At 36.3% G+C, this 19,682-nt stretch overlaps 1 protein-coding gene across 11 annotated transcripts in view; it reads left to right on the forward strand.

The window, feature by feature from the left end:
* The first annotated feature begins 1,081 nt into the window (after positions 1 to 1,081).
* LOC113114047 (prominin-1-A) overlaps positions 1,082 to 19,682 on the forward strand; it is a 44,991-nt gene continuing 26,390 nt past the window's right edge. For 10 of the 11 annotated variants that reach the window (XM_026280750.1, XM_026280751.1, XM_026280755.1 and 7 more), the window contains exon 1: positions 1,389 to 1,620. In XM_026280750.1, the coding sequence (XP_026136535.1) occupies positions 1,389 to 1,620 (232 nt within the window). Of the gene's footprint in view, positions 1,621 to 19,682 lie in introns of all 11 variants that reach the window. The other variant, XM_026280747.1, reaches the window with a different exon arrangement.

Here is a 19,682-nt window from a genome sequence, read left to right on the forward strand (position 1 = left end):
TCTTCACAATATCCCTTAATCCACAGCTAGAAAGAGAATTTAATCAAGTGAAGTCCTGCTCTGATATCATGAACACACAACATTCTGAACCTCCCTCACATTCTTTATGAATTAAGCAGTTGTTTCCCAGAATCTAGAGAAGGAATAAGAAGCCTGGTTTAAAATGAAAGGAATTTAGCTGTAGATAAACTTCCACTGGCCTTGTGGACTTGGAAAAAGTAAAAAGTGACATAACAGTTATGGACTATAACTGGGATGTATATCAGTATTGTCTAATTAAATTAGACGTGACATTAGTGTAATATAGTCTCTGTGTATATGAATGAAATACACAAAGTACTTTGTGTGCTTGTTTATTCTAATGCCTTTGATGTCTTAATAAAATCAGAAAAAATGAGTCATGTTGTAAGAGATGTAAGCCCACTCAGTGGGTGAACTTATTGGCTAATACATGAAAAGCTGAACGAGTATAGAATCCAGAAGTTTGAAATGAAAATCCTCCATGTTACTTACGTAACAGCATCTCCCACATATCCCCCCTGCTGCACCTTATAACTCTGGAGACTGATTTTACCAATATTCCTATAAATAAAAATCTGATTTTAGGGCTTGAACAATATTTTTATCAACCCTGTCAATATCATTTTAGAGGTAGCTAATATTTTGCAGTAGGACTGTATTTGTTTGACAGGAACATTTGTTCTTCTGATGTTCTACTCAGCCTCTAACGCAAAATAGAGCATTTTGATATAAATTATTTCAAGTAAGATAAATAATCTTAAACCACAACATTGATTAAGTTAACAATAAATAATGTATTTTTTATAATAATTTAATTATTAAATGAATGAAATCCTTTACCCAGAAGTAAAAAAAAAAAAAAAGGTTAAAACAGGGGAATGGTATATCAGTAGCTACCTACTTGGTTTGAAAACACAATTTGTTTTTCGTTAGCCTATCAAATATTACACTTTTGAACTAAAAATGAGAGGTGTTTAAAAGCAGTCACTTTGTCTAGAAGTGGTAAAGTGCATGATTGAGGACAGCCTATCTTAAATCACTTCGTCTTTCATCTGTAGCCGACAGGCGGAGCGCCAAGCGAAGCTCCGGAGAGGAGACCGTTAACACACGGGGAGGGGATGCGCACGCACACAGCACCTACACCTCAGTGGCTCACGCTCATCAGCCGCGTTATTATCACCCGGGCATCTGACTGACCGGCCGCACCGTGAACCTGCAGGAGCCGCTCGCCGCGGGGGGACCATGATCAACATGAATCGCTCTCCGGACAGAAGAACTTGAGAAATCTCCGACACTGTCCCTCATAGTAAACCCAGAATTTCCTCCACTTCTATCACCTGGAATTGGTTTCAGCACCAGAACTAACCATGCTGTGGAAAACGGGACTGATTTTTCTGTGCTGGGGCTTGACGTCCGGGGAACTCCAGGACAGACAGTCCGCTACTCCTGCTGCTCCAGCGAGGACAACTTTGGATTTCGGCTCCGTCCCGTCCGGAGTTTACGATACTGTCGCCTATTACGAGCCTGGGGGCATTGGGATTTTATTTAACATGATGCACGCTTTCCTCTATGTGGTTCAGCCCAACCCGTTTCCTGAAGGTGAGCTCAGTCTTGTGATGTTCTTGGATTCCCCCCCCCCCCCCATGAATAATAATTTGAATGGATTTATTTTATATAGGCTTCCCCAATTGGAATTTTTTTAACTGCATCTACCATATCATGAGCAGTAGATGCTTCAGGTGTGAGTGGTGCCACCTGTGATGTCTCAGTGGTGGGTTAGAAGGTGTGAGGGGTTGAATACAGTTGGTCTGTTGTATTCTCCACCTCCTCCGTGTTCGTCATTATTTGGTAAATCTTGAGATTAAGATTGTGCCCCTGTGAGTCACTGCCCTAATGAGCTAAAACGCTAATCTGGAATGCCATATGCTGCTGTTCTTGTATTTTCCAGCCTGCCACAGGTGGATATAACCCGGTTCCTGGAGGTATCCCAACTGTACACAACCATTTCAGATTGTGGAGAACTTTAAAGAATTGAGTTGCATCAGGTGTTTGATTAGGTTGACATCCAAAAAATGTGTACTATTGGTGGTCCTCTAGGTTCGAGGTTGGGAACAGCTGATATTGAGCTGTTGTACTTGTCATCTTATACATTCTGCTATGTATATACTCTTCAGTTTCCAATGGTTCTCCTTCATTTTTCTGCAGCTTGCTCGTTTCTCATCTAGTGATGATCCCCTTCCAGCAGTAGGTCTAAATCATCCGTGCATTCATCATCTGAACGCATGCGTCACTGACAGGGTTTTGTTTTGTTTTCTCACTCTTTTTTTTTCTCCTTCATTCTCAAATAAAAATAACCACAGCTGTATCCTTTCAACAAATTAATTAGAATGATAAAAGCTCTCTGACAAGGCCTCCAGTATGATAATTCATCCCATTGCGTTTGATTTGCAAGAAATAGACAGCTGCGACAGACATAACTCAGATTCTGCTTGATTTGTTCTCTGGAACTACATATGTTTGTGCCAGTCTTGGAAGTCATTTCATAGCGTGTATTTTTCAGGCTGTTTTCCGTGAACTGATTTAAGCAGGCTGGTCAGACGTGCTCAAATCCTTTGATCCTTAAATCTGAATGGACTTTGACAAGTGAAAGTAAGGACACTGGTGTGTGTTGGTAACCCCCTGTCTCCTTCAAAAGAAAAGTGTCTTTAAACCTACGAAACTACTCGTAAGATCAAAGCATGCTGGGGGACGATGGTTCGGTAATAGCCTATTAATTGCTCAGTTTGAAGGTCTCTAGTTTCACAGAAGTGTATTGCCAGGAAATATATTAGAGAGCACTTAGGAGCTCTTTTTGTTCTCAGACACTGACCTGGCTGTCCTGACTGCCACCTTTTGTCTGCCTCTGTGAGTATGAAGTGTATGATTTCTGCAACACTAGCATCACCACTAGCAATTTTTGCACAGATTTCTCAAATATTCCCTCGTCTGCCACTGGTTCCACAAACAGATGTTTATTCTCTAAAATCGCACCATTGGTTGAGACAGGATGCTCAAAACTAATATTTTATATAACCACTGAATGGATTACTTTTAATTGGTTGTATTTGCATAATAAGTAGGGATAGGATAAAGTATTTTTATAACTTGCACTACCATTCAAAGTTTTGAGTCAGTAAGCTTCAATTTCTTTTTATTTGAATAATAATTTATTCAGCAAGGATGCATTAATTTGATTAATTGAAGTCATGATAATGTTACAAATCTATTTTAAAATCCATTTTGAATTACCACTTTTAATTTTTTATTAATCCAAGAATTCTGAAAAAATGCATCACTGTTTCCAAAAAAAAATTAAGCAGTACAACTGTTTTTATTGATTATAATGAGATGTTTGAGCGCCAAATCAGCATAGTATGATGATTTCTGAAGGGTCAAGTGACACTAAAATCTTGAGTAACGGCTGCTGAAAATTCAGCTTTGCCATTACAGAAAACATTACATTTTAAAATATATTAAAGTAGTTTAAGTTAAGTATTTATTTTAAATTAAATATATAAATAGCCTTGGTGAGCAACCTTTGATTGACATTTAGTGTATAATCAATTATAATTCCTGTTAGAGAGCTATAATAATATGAACACCCTCACGGTCCATCTCAGAATATACAACAGAACCCAAAACTAGCAATCCAGGTGATGAACTGACTCAGTCCATCTGAGGAAGACATATGCAGTGGAAGCAGTTGCCAGGGCAACATAACTGTATCCTAGTGAGTGTGTTTGAGTTTCTCCCATTGGCCTACATATGTCTGAATGCTGTAGTGTTAAACGAGGTGCGGGTATCCAATGCTTTCTGAGAGAAGTGCAGTGCTTTAGTGAATCTTAACAGATCCATGTTTAAGCACAGGACAACCAGAACTATTATACATATTTTCATGCTAGTAAGTAGGTGAAAGTTGAGAGATTTATGAGAGTTGTTATTTAATATTTAATAGCAATTTTAAACATACATTTTAACACCATAAGTCTGGTATCCATGTCTGCCACATTGAATAGGTTCAGATCTGTGCCAGCAGGGCTGCTGAAGGATGGAGCACCAATGTTGATCGCAGATGGCATCCTGAGTGGCATATCTGTGGCTGCCAGCTTGCTATGCTCCCCTGCTTTGCTCCTCTGCATCTCTAGAGAGCGTTACACCACACTGAGGCTGAGAGGGAATGAGAAATTGCACTTTCTCCTCTCTCTGTTGCTCTCTTTCCTTACCCCAGTTATCTCACTCTGCTTGACCTCTCCTCCATTCTTTCTCCTCCTTGACTCCACTAAACAAGCCCTGTCTTACATATTCATGTCTAAAACTCCTCAAAGGAGTTCTATTTAAAGGCTGGTGCTGTTATTTTTAGAGGTGGCTTAAAAAAGCAATGAGCAGTCATTACTTATAATTTGTTCATTTCTGATGTGCAACTTGTGACTTGAACATAAATCCATTAGAAGAGAATAGAGGGATATTAAAAATATATATATCTATTTTATAAACCATATCCTTAGATTAAAAATGCACTGTAAAGTAGCTGTGTCACAGTATATGATTGGTATTTTATGAGCTGCTGTGAAATATCTTGCACATATTTGAATGCAGTGAGTATTATTGATGTTTGAGGAGGAAGCTGGAGATGTTTGGAGTGTGTTATTTTTCTTGCTAAAGCGCTCACGTGTTCTCATGACTCCAGCATGACTGTGGTGCTCCTGGGTCTGGCACATGTCACTGGATTTCCTGGGGCATCTTCAAGCCAACATGAGGCTCATGAGCTCCAGTAAGCCCAGTGCACAGCTGTCAGCCTTATCAAAATAAGCTGAAATCCTAATATTATTCAAGTAATGTTCTTTATAAAAAAAATCCTGCCAAGTAAAATATGCATGATAGACTTGTGTTGGGTTTTGGCTGTTTTATTGTAGTGTCGAGGTCTTATCAGTAGCATATTGGATATAAGTCGATTTTAGTGCATTTGTATTGATTGGTTGGTTGCTGTTTTTAAGTATTGCATATTTCTGCACGCTCATTCCAAAGATGGCTTGGAGAGCAAAGCTAAACCATATATTGTCACGTCATATGCTTACTGTCATAACCTGTATTTTTGGATATTTAATAAATAGCCAGATATTTAAATAAATAACAGATTCAATCACCCAAGATTGACAAGATTCAGCTATCTGTGTCAATTAAAGCCTTGAATCACACTGTGACATTCAAATCTGCATTCGTGCTGCCTCTGATCCAGAGAAAGCAGTTGACATATGAAACATCTTTACAAAGTCTTTTGTATTGTTATTTCTGTGTTACAAACATTAAAATAATCACAGAAGTGCTGTAATAAAAAGTTTATAGTTCGGATATGAACACTGCTGTCTACAGAAGTGATCAAAATAGAATAAATCATCTTTTCGAAAGTGAGGATGATTCAAATAAAGGTGGTATCAGTTAATGCCAGTAGGTGGAGACAAGTAACTTAAAAAGAGATTCGTTCAGAAAATGTTGATTCATTCAGGAATTAAACAAGTGTTTATGAGCAAGTCATGAAGTTATGAGTTATGACTCATTTGTTTAACTTTTCTTATCAGTTCGTTGAATATTGTTTTATATAAATAGACTGCAGCCTTTTTTCTAGAAACTCTAGTAAATTATATGTTATTTTGTTATGTATTGTTTAGTATTAGTCATGGTTATATTTTAAAAATAAAATAAAAATAAAATATGAATACAATATAGTTAGTATTAATATGAAAAGTAATACTTTTTTCTAAAGACGTTTGTGAACTGTATTTGCTCAAGAATGTTTTTAGCTTTAGAATTTTGAGTTTGTTCAATTGTGTATATATTATATATATATACACAAGAAAGACTTCTATAAGTAATTAATTAGTAAATTAATCAGTTAATCTGTGAATGTGGCCTTAAAGTTAGATGATGCATTTTATGTAGTTTAAATGCTGAACTTGAGTACCCTGATGCACTGATACACTCCTGTCTGGATGTGCTCAAGCACTGCAGGGCTTGTAGCTGCTCTAAATCTTGCCCTCCTGAGCTGTAGACAGACACACACACCCACACACACACTGTCACCTTCGTGTGCTTTACCTGAGCTTCTTTGGCAGCTGATTAACAAGATCACTGCTGTTTGTGGCCATTGAGCTACATTGACAGTCTGGCTATCGACATCTATACTGTGTGATTCTCCAAGACTGATTACATAATGATGACCAGGTCATAAATTGTCATATGTTGGCTTCTCAACAGATAAATCATAGCTGTCTGACAGTGACATAACACTAACTACAGAAGCCATACTGAGATATAGACAAACTTTAAAGCCTTGCATTATGACTTGAAGAGAACTGACTTCATACAATATCTAAAAATGCCTGTACGACAATTTGGTTACAAGTAATTGCAAAAATGCTTTATAAAATTATAAATCCGTAATCATGAGAAAAGCTCTAGTATTTGTTTACAGTTGCAGCTTTGTTTGAAATTGTGTTATCAGTGCAATTAAAGTCATATATTAAGTGCGTCTTTGTGTCAAAATATGTTGTGTTGCTGTATTTGTGTGGCCTATTAGTGGTGTTTGTGTAAGTGTTGATGGTAAGCCTCTCTGGAGAGCTGCAGATTTGCACTGTCAAAACTAAAGTTCCTGCTGCTAATGTGACGGTCGCATTTACATTTAAACTCCAGTGAGCGTTTTCCTCCGCTGCCGCATGTTAGCATGGCATTACGGGACGTCAGACAGCAAACCCTTTAGGTGTTCTGTTCTGCAGCGTGGTTAAGAGGAAAGTGGGATTGGTGTGTAGACTCTGAATGAAATGCTTATATTTAGAAGAGCTACACACACACAGCTACTTTCTCTATCCAGCATGTTGTGTGGGTTGGATTTCTCTCTAGAGAGGGAAACAAAGGCCCAAACTGAGATAGAAGAGAGAGAGAGAGCAATGAAAGACTGGCAGTGGTCCTAAGCTATACGGCCCTTGATTATACAACCACTTTTAGTCAAGGCAATGAGGCTATTGAGGCTAGATGAAGAAGTATTTGGAAAGACTCTGGTCAGTCAAAATTCTGTTGTTCCTTTCAAAAGGTTTTTTTTTTTTTTAATCATAATTGGAGATGAATCAAGTTGCATAGGGTTGGTCATTACTATGTATATCACAATTATGTCTTGCAACTTGCTTCCCATGTGCAGTATTATAATAGTACTGAATTACATTACAAGAGATAAACTTAAGTCTTGTCCTCCTTTACAAGTTTAATAACCTTTTTTAAATACTTTTTTTATTAAAATGTATAAAGTACCAAATGTTTTAAATCATATTACAAGTGATAAAGAACACAACTTTAAATACTAATAATAACGAATCAAGACATTTTCAACGTGTGTGTGTGTATAGCTTTTATTGGTTGGCTTTTTGTAGACCAAATTAAAATATGGAAATATTTAAGTGCAGTACCACTGTATTTCTGCTTTTGCATACGTTCTGCCTTCTGTCAGAGAGTGAATTTGCTTTTTCATTCATCATTTCCACGCTTTCTGCCACAAGCTGTGGGTTTGGGTCAGATAGAGATTGAATGGCTCCATCCTTCAACAACAGTCGTTTTGCAAAGTGACAGATTTACAAATCATTCTGTGCTGAAATGTGCTGTTCAAACTGTTTAGGACAGATTGTAACAGTCAGAAACCCTGTGAAAAATAAAGTTCAACAGCTCTTTCCTAATGTTGGGATTCTCAGAAGCACATGTAGAACAGCAGGTGCCACATACAGACAGAAAGTTTGGATTTCACATATTTTATTTCACTTTTTTCAGTTTAGTAGTATCTAATATATTTATTAATTCTTAGTTTTTTCTGACAAGATTTGGTTCCTCATGATGTGACCTCTTTAACCAAAAGTGAGGCAACAAATACTCCTTATGAGGTGATGTCTGCAAGTGGCCTTGGATAACTGGCAAACAGAGCATGCTGGGACATTTCCAGGTAACACTAGAATGTCATGGGCATGAGGTCCGGGAGTTGCCGTGCTGTTGAAAGGGTGAGAGGACATCCCGACTGGGAAAAGAGCAGGAGAGGGTGGCTCAACACAGAGGTAAATCACAGGGCCTTCTGGGAAAAACCAGAGTGTTTTTTATGATAGGATCATATACATTATAAGTGAGAGCTATACTGGTGTACAATAATGAGAAAGAAAAAATCAAATGAGCTAAGGTGGTCTAAGAGAGGAGAGATACAAAAGAGAATGTGAAATGACAAGGGAATAACAAGAGAGAATAATTCGAGATAAATTTCATATTCGATAGCTGTAATTTTAGAGATGCTTCCTCTCCTCATTTCTTGTATCAGTCACATAGATTTTTTTTTTTTTGCATATTAAAATTTCCTTATTCAGGAATTCTGTTGCACACGGCAGAATCAGGACACAGTCTTTCCAGAACACATTATTGAAAAAGAGTCAAATTCTGATTTTAATTTTATATCTAATGAATCTTTGAGCATTTTCAGGACTCAATGAATAAAGTTCAAATGAACCGCATTTATTCTTTTGTGCATTTATTAGTATTTTTACTGTCAGTTTTGATCAGTTTAATGTGTCCTTCCTGAATACAAATATTAATTTATTTAAAAGAGTACACTGACCCCAAACGTTTGAACGGTCAAGCTGTTTACCTCATGGGACAGTTGGCTGCTTCCCAAAATCAAAAATGTACTCTCTTTATAGGCAAATCTTGGCCCACACACATAAAATCTGAATCCGTATATTCACACACACACTCCTCTCTTCCATTCACTTTGATCTAATTTAGCACTGTTTCAAGCATTCATCCCATGTGGGCTGTAGTTTAGAGTATAATGTACAAATACTACGGATGCGGATGTTTCCTCATTAAAATGTATGCTTTGGCATATCTGCTTACCATAAATTCACAGCGCAAGAGGAAGACTGCACGTAATTGCAATATCACGTGACTTGCTAGCATTCCCAGCTGAAATTAGCCTCTTTGCAGCATTTATCTTCTTGAGGTAATTTCAGATATATATGTCAGTAGTATATAACTCTTTGTTAAGTATGTTGATGTTAAGTTAAAATTTGTGGTTCCCAAATATTTATTAGAGTTCCTGTAGCTCAATTGGTAGAGCATTGTGCTTTCAAGCGCAAGGTTGGGGGTTTGATTCCCCGGGAACACATGATAGGTAAAAATTAGCCTGAATGCACTGTGAGTCGCTTTGGATAAAAGTGTCTGCTAAATGCATAAATTCAAATTTAATTTATTAGAATCAGTATGCCTCACTAGCATTGTGTGTTCTGTTCTTGCTGTTAGTTTACTGAGTGATTTTAATTGCAGAAATGTGCAATTAATTAAATCCAAAGTAGATTAGTGAAAACCACTGTGGACACACAAAGACAGACACACGTATAAAAACTAATCAGTATTAATCAGTAACACCTTCATGACCCTTATTTATCTTTATATCAGCTTTGCCATGATTAGTAAGCTGATATTAAGCAGGGATTGTGTTTACCTGATTGTGTGTTCATAGAGGGACTGTCTCAATTGCTGTTTTAGCAATTTACCATTTATGCACTGCAGTATTATACTGTAGATACAATGGCTATGGGAATACGTTAACTTGTCAAGTCTTTCACTGAGTGTTTAAGACCTAATTATATGATATTGAATGAGGGCAGAACAATCTGATTCCAGTTGATGAGGGAGATCATTCTCTTGTTTTTTTTTTTTTTTTTTCAAACAATTCAAGCCAGTGGAAAACATTACAATCCACTTTAGAATTTTGATATGAAGGGTGCGCAAAAATAATCATATTTGATCACCAGCACAGATTCTGCAGCCTACTTCATTAACCTTGAATGCTGACCTAAAAATACTACTAATACATTTTTCAAAAACAGTATGTAAGTAGGCCACAATCTGGTCAGCTGACTCATAAATTAGTTTGTAAGGACATAAACAGTGGGCGAGGAATCTTGATGAGTTTAAGCTTGCATAGTGAAGTTATAGTTTGAGGTTATGATTGTATTTGGAACACAATGGAGTATAAATCAGTACAGGCACCATTATGATACTCTTTACTTTTATAAATATTCAGAATGTCATTAAAATCTATAGATATATGACAGATGCCATTTTGGCAGATATTTGGCTTGTTGGAGAACTAAATCTCCTTGTATATTTAAACCGATGGACCCAAAACTACAGTAGGTGTTATGTACCTTGTGTCTACTTTTTTTCTCACAGTGACCAAGACTGATTTTCAAAACAATAAAAAAAAGAACAAAGATCGATAAAAAACAAGAAAGTCACACTGAGTTCAAATCAGTCTCAAGCTCTTCATTGGACCCGGGATGCTGTGTTTAGTTCCTTTCGTGAGCAAATGTGTTTCCTTTCCGCCCTGTAACCATTGTTCCCACAAGGAAGTGACTGTGGACAACAATCGCAGAGTTATCGTCACTTAGGTCTCCTGGGGAACTGAAAAAACAAAATTCTGTGTAGATGTAAACAAGCAAGATAAATGCTGCGACAAGAAATGGAGCACATACAAGAAAGTTAAGAGGATTAAGGCTGTTGATTCTATTAACATCATTCCAGTCATTGCTGTATAGGTTAATTCACTTTTACAGGAACTCTGATTAGGCATGCACTGATATTAAAATTCTGGCTGAAATCAATAATCTGATGTTTTTTTGTTTTGTTTCAGGTTGTTTGAAATCTGATAAATGGATGATACTAAAATTCTAGATTTTGTCTAAATAAATTCAGAATAAACTACACTGTAAAAATTGTTTTACAAGAAAATACAAAATATCATACAATATGTAATTTTTCCTGCTTTGATGTTGCCATTTCTTTGTACTGTAATTGTGAAATTTACTATGAATTTCTGAGTCAAAAGATCGGCTGAATGGATTAGAAAATGGTAAAACTCAACTGTTTAACTCTAGGGGAGTTGGAAAATGAGCCTATTTTCAAAAAAGTGGAGTGTTCCTTTAAGCATCACAGAGTTAAATGTACTGTGTGAAAAATTAATTTAGCAAAAATTACAAAATTATTTGTGCTTTTAGAGAGTAACTTAACTGAGAAATAGATGGTTGAATATTTATACATATAATAATTTATAATATTAATTTATAATAATTATACAATATTGGCCAACAACCAACATTGCACTAATATGTACCATGCATCCTTCATTCTGATTCTTCTTAGCTGTGGCTGTGTGTGTATTTTGAATGTTTGTGAAAGGCTTTATTTTGTTCACAAAGAACATATTGTTATCTTTTCACTGTAACTGACAAAAGCAGTGATAATGTGAGGATATTCTATATCATGCCTATACATTCTTATTTCATATACACACACAAAAACTCACCTTCCATAGCGAGTATCAGAATACAGGGCAACCCAAATTTCTGTTCATAGATTAATCTAAAGGTCCCGCTCTGTTGCAGTCTGAGCCTCTAGATGCTGTGAAGAGATTGGTGTGGTTTCCAACTGCAGCTTGAACTCATTCATGCATTTAATGCCGTTTTTATTAATACAAGGCTTGAAAGAGGGAACTGTACTTTTTGTACCCTCCCCTCTTTCTTTTTTATATTAGTTTTTTCTCTACCTCTTCCTCGTCCTTTTTCTTCTTAAAGTCTTTCTTCAGGTTCCCCTTTTTGCTTTATGTGTGCTTGAACAGATTGTTATTGTTAATGTTCAGGTACAGATTGTAACCCTCTGGGACTTTAACCAGGCACCAGGGAGCAGATGAGAAAAGTCATGAACACTGACTTCGTGGCATTAGGCTGGTGAGAAGTGACACGCTCACTCACTCATGTTAAATAGACAGCAGACGTCTCGAGGGACTCTGAAACCGTGTGAATATTCGAAACGCATCTGATCTTCGTCTCTGTGTGAAAGCTACAAGTGTTAAAAACCTCCGGCTAATGTCACCGAGTTGCATCTGAAAATGTTCAAATAATGGAGACACTAACGGCAGATGTTTACGTGTCACAGCTCAGGCTTATCATCGCTAGTGTAGGGTTTAGGATTGAGCTTGTTCTTGTGGTGCCATCGGCCAGTCAGTGGAGTCATGATATAAGATTTCTTTGACTCCAGAGGGATTGGCTAAAAAACTGTATCTGAAAATAAGTGCAACGATGGTAGAATTTAAACTGGGTACTTACACAGCCATTAGCTATGTTTGACCAAATTTGCAATTTGTGAATTAACCAAATTAGTCAGTTTTTTTTAATAAACCACTCTTTTGTATTTTGTGTTTTGTGCAAGCTGCTGTACTCTCTCTCTCCACTGTAATATATATGCTGCCTCTACACAGAAGGGCTCAGGTGGAAGCAATTTTTACAGAGAGAGACAGACCATATCAAAATTGGCAAATGAGACAAGACATGTACCTCCATCTCTGCGATTTGCTTTCACTGCAAGTACCTCAAAGATGAGCTGTCAGCATCCGAAAGAGAGTGTCAGTTGAGTTGTGATGCTAATTGTGGTAATTATATCACTGTGTTAAAAGTAGTTGTTCAGTTTGTCTCTGTACTGTGTAGATAAAATCTAAAAAGATGAATTATAAATGAGTGAATTTGATTGTTGAAAGCAGTTGTCACCTTATACAAGTGGGTACAGGACATTATAGTTTATTTATGTAAATGTGGATATCTATATGTATGACATTTTATACTCAAAAAATGTTCATACAATGGACTACCAATAAAATTTTGGATTGATTTATTCAGACACTTTGAACTCACTATGTTTTGCTTAAGTGTTTTCTTTAATTGCTAATGCATGCTTTCTACACCACAGACTGAATAAAATTGGGCATTGCTTGGTAATTGGTTGACCTACAGTAAATTGGTATTCTCTAATTGTGTACTTACATTTAAGAGTTTACAGCTATTTCATTACATACCTTCATTACATACCTTTCTATCAAAGTTATCTGACATTAATTATCAAGTTGAATTTGTTCTGACAGTTTAACTCTGACTTCTTGACATATTTTATTACTATTTTCTAAACTATAGTGAATGGACTGTGATAATGTGAAAATGTTGAAGGTGTATATTGTGATCAATATGTGTACAGAAAATGATGAAGCTTGAGCAGTATTTTTGCTGTGTTTGACACTGAAATGTTATTTTAAACTGAGAATCCTCTGACAATTCTGTCTTTGAGAACCTGACATTATTTAACAAGTAAATTTGTAACAATTGCTGGCATGTACAAAATTTTGGTGTTTTGTAAGATTTTTAAAATATTTTTTGAAAGAAGTCTCTTATGCTCACCAAGACTGTATTTATTTGATTAAATACAGTAGTATTGTGAAATATTATTACAATTTAGAATAACTGTTTCTATTTCAATATATTTTAAAATGGAATTTATTCCTGTGATGCAAATCTGAATTTTCAACAGTCATTAATCCATTTTTCAGTGTCACATGATACTACTATTATGATACTATTAATACTATTATTAGAAATGTTGAAAATGAATCTTTTAATGAATTTTGCATGTTGAGCTGAGTCTTTCCTCTGTCATGGTTTAATATCGATCTCACAGCACATTTAGCCAGTTTCTATGCCTCAGTTGCTGAGAACTGATAGCTTTGTTTACGAGAGACGTCTGGCAGATCTAACTCTCTACGCATCTCCCTTAGGCTTTTGGCAGTAAACAGGATACAAGAGCAAAATTCAGAATGCCCTTGGAAATGTATCTCTCTGATATGCATTTTTTACAGTATAATCCTCTTATCCATGCAGTTCTCTTCGATGTCTGTTAGGGCTGTAAACCATGTAATAATAGTAATGCCTCTCAGAAATCTTTGGTGACTTCGCATACACTTGGGTCATTCTTATCGTTGACTTAGTATTAGCTCAGTTTGTTTCTAAAATTATTCTTTTACTTCTCCATTTTGTCTTCCGCAGGAATAATGTCATGTGTGCAATTACAATATAATAATAATGAAAATGAGAAATTATTCTGAATATGTAGAAAATATAGTTAAAATATAGTCAGTAGTTTGGTCAGTAAGAGTTGTATAGAACATGGACAAATTAAATTGATCATAAGTGACAGTAATGACATGTATAATGTTACAAAATATTTCTGTTCCAAAAAAAAACAACAAAAAAAAACATGCTTTCCAGACACAACTATTCTGCGTAAACACATCTGATTGTTGGAGCCACATGCAATTTACAAGAGATAAGCATCTCTCTTCATCAAGCAGCTGCACAAACTGCTACAAATGAAAACTACTGTTCAGCATCGCTTCCTGAAAATGCAGTCTTTATTAAAAGTGGTGAACTCTAAATTCTCTCAGCAGTGCTGTTGATGCTTTCTCAGCTTTTGCAGTTTCTGATCCTGAAATCAGCTGATGATAAATAAAAGGCAGGGCATGGCTGTTGCTTTCGGTGATGCGAGACACAATTATGAGGCCAAGAGTAAATGGAACAGTTTAAACAAATCGGATAACCGCCTGATCAGAGAAAATACATAAAGTGACAAGTGTAAATACCATTGGTCCTTTGGGTGCTGATTTGACACGGTATTAAAATTTTATTTTTTGGAATGGAATCAGGCATTGCCCACTCTGATTTCTGAAAGAAGAAACATGACTTAAATGAAAATAATTCAATTATATCCGAAAAAATTATAATGCCTTGGGGAGGCCTATGTGGACAAAATCCTATATGACAAATATAAGTAGTTTCATTTCACGGTAACAATATACATCACAATTTAGTTGTTTTTACTTTAAAGCTGCAGTAGGTAACTTTTGTAAAAATATATTTTTTTACATATTTGTTAAACCTGTCATTATGTCCTGACAGTAGAATATGAGACAGATAATCTGTTAAAAAAATCAAGCTCCTTTGGCTCCCAGTGGTCCTATTGCCATTTGCAGAAAGTCATCCGCTCCCGGTAAGAAACAACCAATCAGAGCTGCGGTCCGTAACTTTGTTTGTGTTCAAAATGTAGAAAAATGTATATAATAAGCGAGTACACCATGAATCCATTTTCCAAACCTTGTTTTTAGCTTGTCCTGAATCACTAGGGTTCACTATAATAAGTGTTTATATTCGGACTATTTTAGATTGCTTCGAGGATACCGCGGCGGAGTAACCCAGTACCTTTGTGATTCTTCATAGACATAAACAGAGAGAAGTAGTTCCGGCTACAATGTTCTTCCGCAAGACGCAAGCAGTTCTGTTTATTAACCGCTAGAGCGTCAAAAGTTCCCTACTGCAGCTTTAATTAAGATCTATATGATATCAAAAGTTTTATCATTTTTGTTACCAGTGTCAGTATCACCAAAAAAAAGGCTCAAGCTCACTGAAGACAAGTAAACAGTCAGCGATTGAATAAGAAAAAGAAACTAATTACAAGACTGCTGTCACTTTAAGAGCTGTCTTCAAGTAAGAGGGTTTAGTTATTATTTAGCCAACTGCCTTCAGCGAGATAATAATTTAAACATTAGCAGAGCTAGCACATAAAATTTTCAATGTGTTCCTGGCATCAGATTGATCGTAGCCTGCTAACATACCATTCTTTCCATCGTTTCAGCTATTTCATAGAACATTTCTGAAGACTCATGCCCTGAAAGGGCATTTGTAATCACTCTCTTTCTCTTGACAGATATAAGTCTTAGGTCTAACTGATGAGATGTAAAAACCCTTAGAGAGTTTCACGTCTCTGGCATGCCATGATAATGTGAGGAGATGTGGCTTACAAATGTATTCAAGGCTGCTTATCTCCATAGCCACCTTGGGGAGATCTCATGATGAAATATTTATGAAGATACGGTGGGGTTTTTTACTTTAAAAAGAAAGAGTGGCATACTTCTGAGGAAATCTCTTTCTCTTGTCTGCACTAGCCGAGAAACATCTCATAGTCGTGGGTGTGAGAGTGCATCCTGCTGGGAGGATGAGAGGAGGAAGGAACGAGTGCCGTGGAGGATGGAGACAAAATGGCAGCATCAAAGAGAAGTTTGCGCTGATGAAAGAATGTGATGCATGCCATTACAAGACTAGAAGTAATACATGCGTATGTGATGTGTCATGAGGTGCCATATTTTTTTCAGGACACAAATTGATCTATAATGAAGTGGTTCTTTAAGTGTGGGCTGCACTTCCTTATGTTCAAATCATCTGTGTAGAAGATGTACACAAACTTCAATGAAGTATGTGCACCTTTCTTCTTCTCCTCCTCATGTTGTCTAGTGCACTTACTATGCTGCACTTGTGTAAAAGAAAAAAACAAAACAAAACTTATGTTGGTCCTCACACAGAGGTATTTTATAGCTTCAGAAAAACTTGGTATATATACTTGTATGTTGTTACTCTAACCTTTTATTCCTTATACAACAGCTTTTTTGCAATTCAATGACGAAAAAAGTATAATTATATTTATTATATTTGTATTATGTTCTATATTTTTTATATATTTGAAATACCATCTTTATCAATCAAATCATTAAAATGATAGTTTAATTAATTATTTTTTTTTTTTTTTTTACAAAAAGTACTGGCAACAGTTTCAACTGGCAGCATGACAGAAAATGAGAACCACTGCTATAAACAACTGTCTGAATTTAACCAGCGTAATAGAGAAAAATTGGAATGCAGCTATTAACGTGAAGCAAACAAAATCCTGATTATAGCTTAGGAAACATGACTATCTTGTGCAGGAATTTGTGTCAGCACACAAGGCCTGTGGCGATCATTGCATGCCAGTGGATGAACAACAAACCCGCATGGACATGCAAAGACAGAGTCAGATGTTCGCCATTTACCACATGTAATTCTGTCAGATTACTAACAAAGGCACATTTAGAGCAACCCTCTGCTGTATCTTTCTGCAACTCGGAGCCGGATCAAAGGACACTTTTGTTCAATGATTTGGCCTATCATTGGATTTACGTCTTCATTTAAGGGATAGTTCACCCAAAATCGAAAATTCTGTCATTTATTACTTTCCTTCATGTCATCCCAAACCTGTAAGACATCCCAATTTTAATATTTTTGATGAATTCCAAGAGCTTTCTGACCCTGCATAGACAACAACGTAACTGACATGTTCAAGGCCCGAAAAGGTGGTTAGGACATCATTAAAATTGCCCATGTGACATCAGTGGTTCTATCTTAATTTTATTAGATACAAAAAAATGTTTTTGCGCAAATGCACAAAGAAAGCAAAAATAACTTTATTCAACTTTTTTTCTCTCTTCTGTGTAAGTCTTCGACACTTGTTCACGAACGATGCATGTGTGTAATGTTGCAAACACAGGAGCTATTGATTTCCCTCTCAAATTTAGAAAAACATACAAAAATACCAGCTTGTGTCATCACCTCAGGGTACGGCAAGTATCCCCCAAGAAATGAAGCGGGTAGCAGTGTCCACTGAATTGTGCTTCTCTGCACTGGTATTGTGAGTCACTCAGCGCTTTTGGTCCCTCTTTTGTTTACCACTGAGCCCTGGAGTTTATTTACTTCCTGTTAGATGAATGAAAGCACAGCCAATCAAACCAGGTCAGAGAGAGAGAGTCGAGAAGAGGTACTCACAAAGGACCCTGAGAAAACAGATCGGGCCTGAGAAACTGCCAGCACAGTTTGTTTAGCCTTTATGAAGTTCTTGGACACTGCCTGAGTGCCACTGCGGGTGGGATGGATGGAGGGTAGACAAAAAGTAATTATTCAGATGGTTATCATTTATTAAACTAAACTAACTAAACTGACTATTAAATTAAATATTTAAATGCATTGGAATTCACTGCATCACATAAAATTGAACTTTTCTTAACCTTGTTGTATCCCCAACGGTGTCTGCCGGTCATGTCACCTCAAATCACCATCTCACATTGAAATAAAGACTTCCAGTTGTTTGTCACTCCAAATCGCTGTCAGTGTGAACGCACCCTAAGATGTCAGCTGGCTTGTTGGATAACAATTGGAAATGCTCGAGATTGTAGGGTGTTTTTAGATAAAGTATATGCTTCTGTATGTGTGTGTGCTTCTGTATTTGTAAGTGTGTTAAAGACAAACTATCGTATGTGACGGCCCCAATTGATCTGTGAAGTATAAGAAGAGACACGCTTCAAACCCTCTCTTTTCTAATCAACTCATCTCTCTCTTCTCCACTCCTCTGTTTCCACCTCTCCACGCTGATCTTCTTTTTCTCCTCTCTGCACTCCTCATCCTTTTTGTCCTCTCTTTTTTGCTGAGAATCAGAGTTTTCTGGAAGAGACAGCTGGAGGACTATGCCCCACTGATTCCTTACCCACAATCCAATCTGCCCACAGACCACTGAACTCTCTCGCTATCTGTCTGTGTGGTAAAATGCTTTTTGCTTGTTAATTTTGATGATATGCTTGACCAGCATAAAATAATAAAGTATATTTGGTTGTTGACAAATTTAAGACAAAAAATACTTTGTAAAAATAATCAAAAGCAATTTAAAATTGATTTTACATGTAGCACACCGTGGAACATAATTATATTGCAATAATGTGACTAATCAATTAAATAAGTGTGTGTGTGTGTGTGTGTAATGGTTCCATGATGGTTTTATAATCGAACTATGGCTAATTATGGCTAATGGAAAAAAAAAAGTTGGACATGATGACTGGGGGCTGCAAATTTCTTTGAGAAAGTCATTCCTTTCCTGTATAATTAATTCCTCATTGTTGGATATGATGCAAAAGTAAGGCAATCGTGTACTGAGGGATTTTAATGAAGGCGTATTTCTTTGAATTAAGGTCATGCTAATTAACCAGGGACTTATAGGAACCAGCAAAATAAAGCTAGACAGGGTAATGCATTGACGGGTGATGTTTTTTCATGGCCATATATGATTATCTGCTAAACTTTGGTGCTTCTGCCTGCCTTTGAAGATGAGCAGGCCTTCAGGACCCTTTGGATTTCTCTGTAGAGAGTACATGAAGCCAATTAGACCATAGTATTGCAAAAATAAGAGACTTGTTACTACAGGTACAGTGATGATTGTTTAAAAAATATTAGTTTTGTTTAGAGGCCTGAGTGTTTCAGAAATAGCCATATTGACTATTTCCTCTGAAGGAATAGAAATAATATGCTTATGAAAATTCTGAAAAACATTTAGTTGAGTCCATTACTGATTCTCTGCTACTCTTTAAAGAACCAAAAACCCCTGCAATGCAGCAAATGAAGGATGTAACTCTTTTTTTCCTTATGATGTTTTCAACATTCTAGACTTTTAACAGAAATGTGGCCTACTACAAATGTGACACATTTCTGTTTGAAATTGGACATTTCATGAGTAAAATCTTTAGGATGTGACTCTATATGAATTTAATTTAATTTAATTTATATGACGGGTTGTTTGAGAAGAGTGTCTGTAAAATAAGAAAAGACTCTGCACATTATTACATTCTCATGACGGCTTACAAAGACAAAAAAAATCTAGTTGTTCATTTTATAGGGTCAGTTTTGTTACACTATATCATTCAAATATTAAATCACATTCCCAATGCGTTGCTGATATTCTGCTGTATTATTTATGATGGAATGTGAAAGATATATTTCCTCTGTTTCTGTGATGAGCTATAGGACAGCAGACCATTT

This window comes from Carassius auratus, chromosome 14 (assembly GCF_003368295.1).
Source record: "Carassius auratus strain Wakin chromosome 14, ASM336829v1, whole genome shotgun sequence".
Lineage (NCBI taxonomy): Eukaryota > Metazoa > Chordata > Actinopteri > Cypriniformes > Cyprinidae > Carassius > Carassius auratus.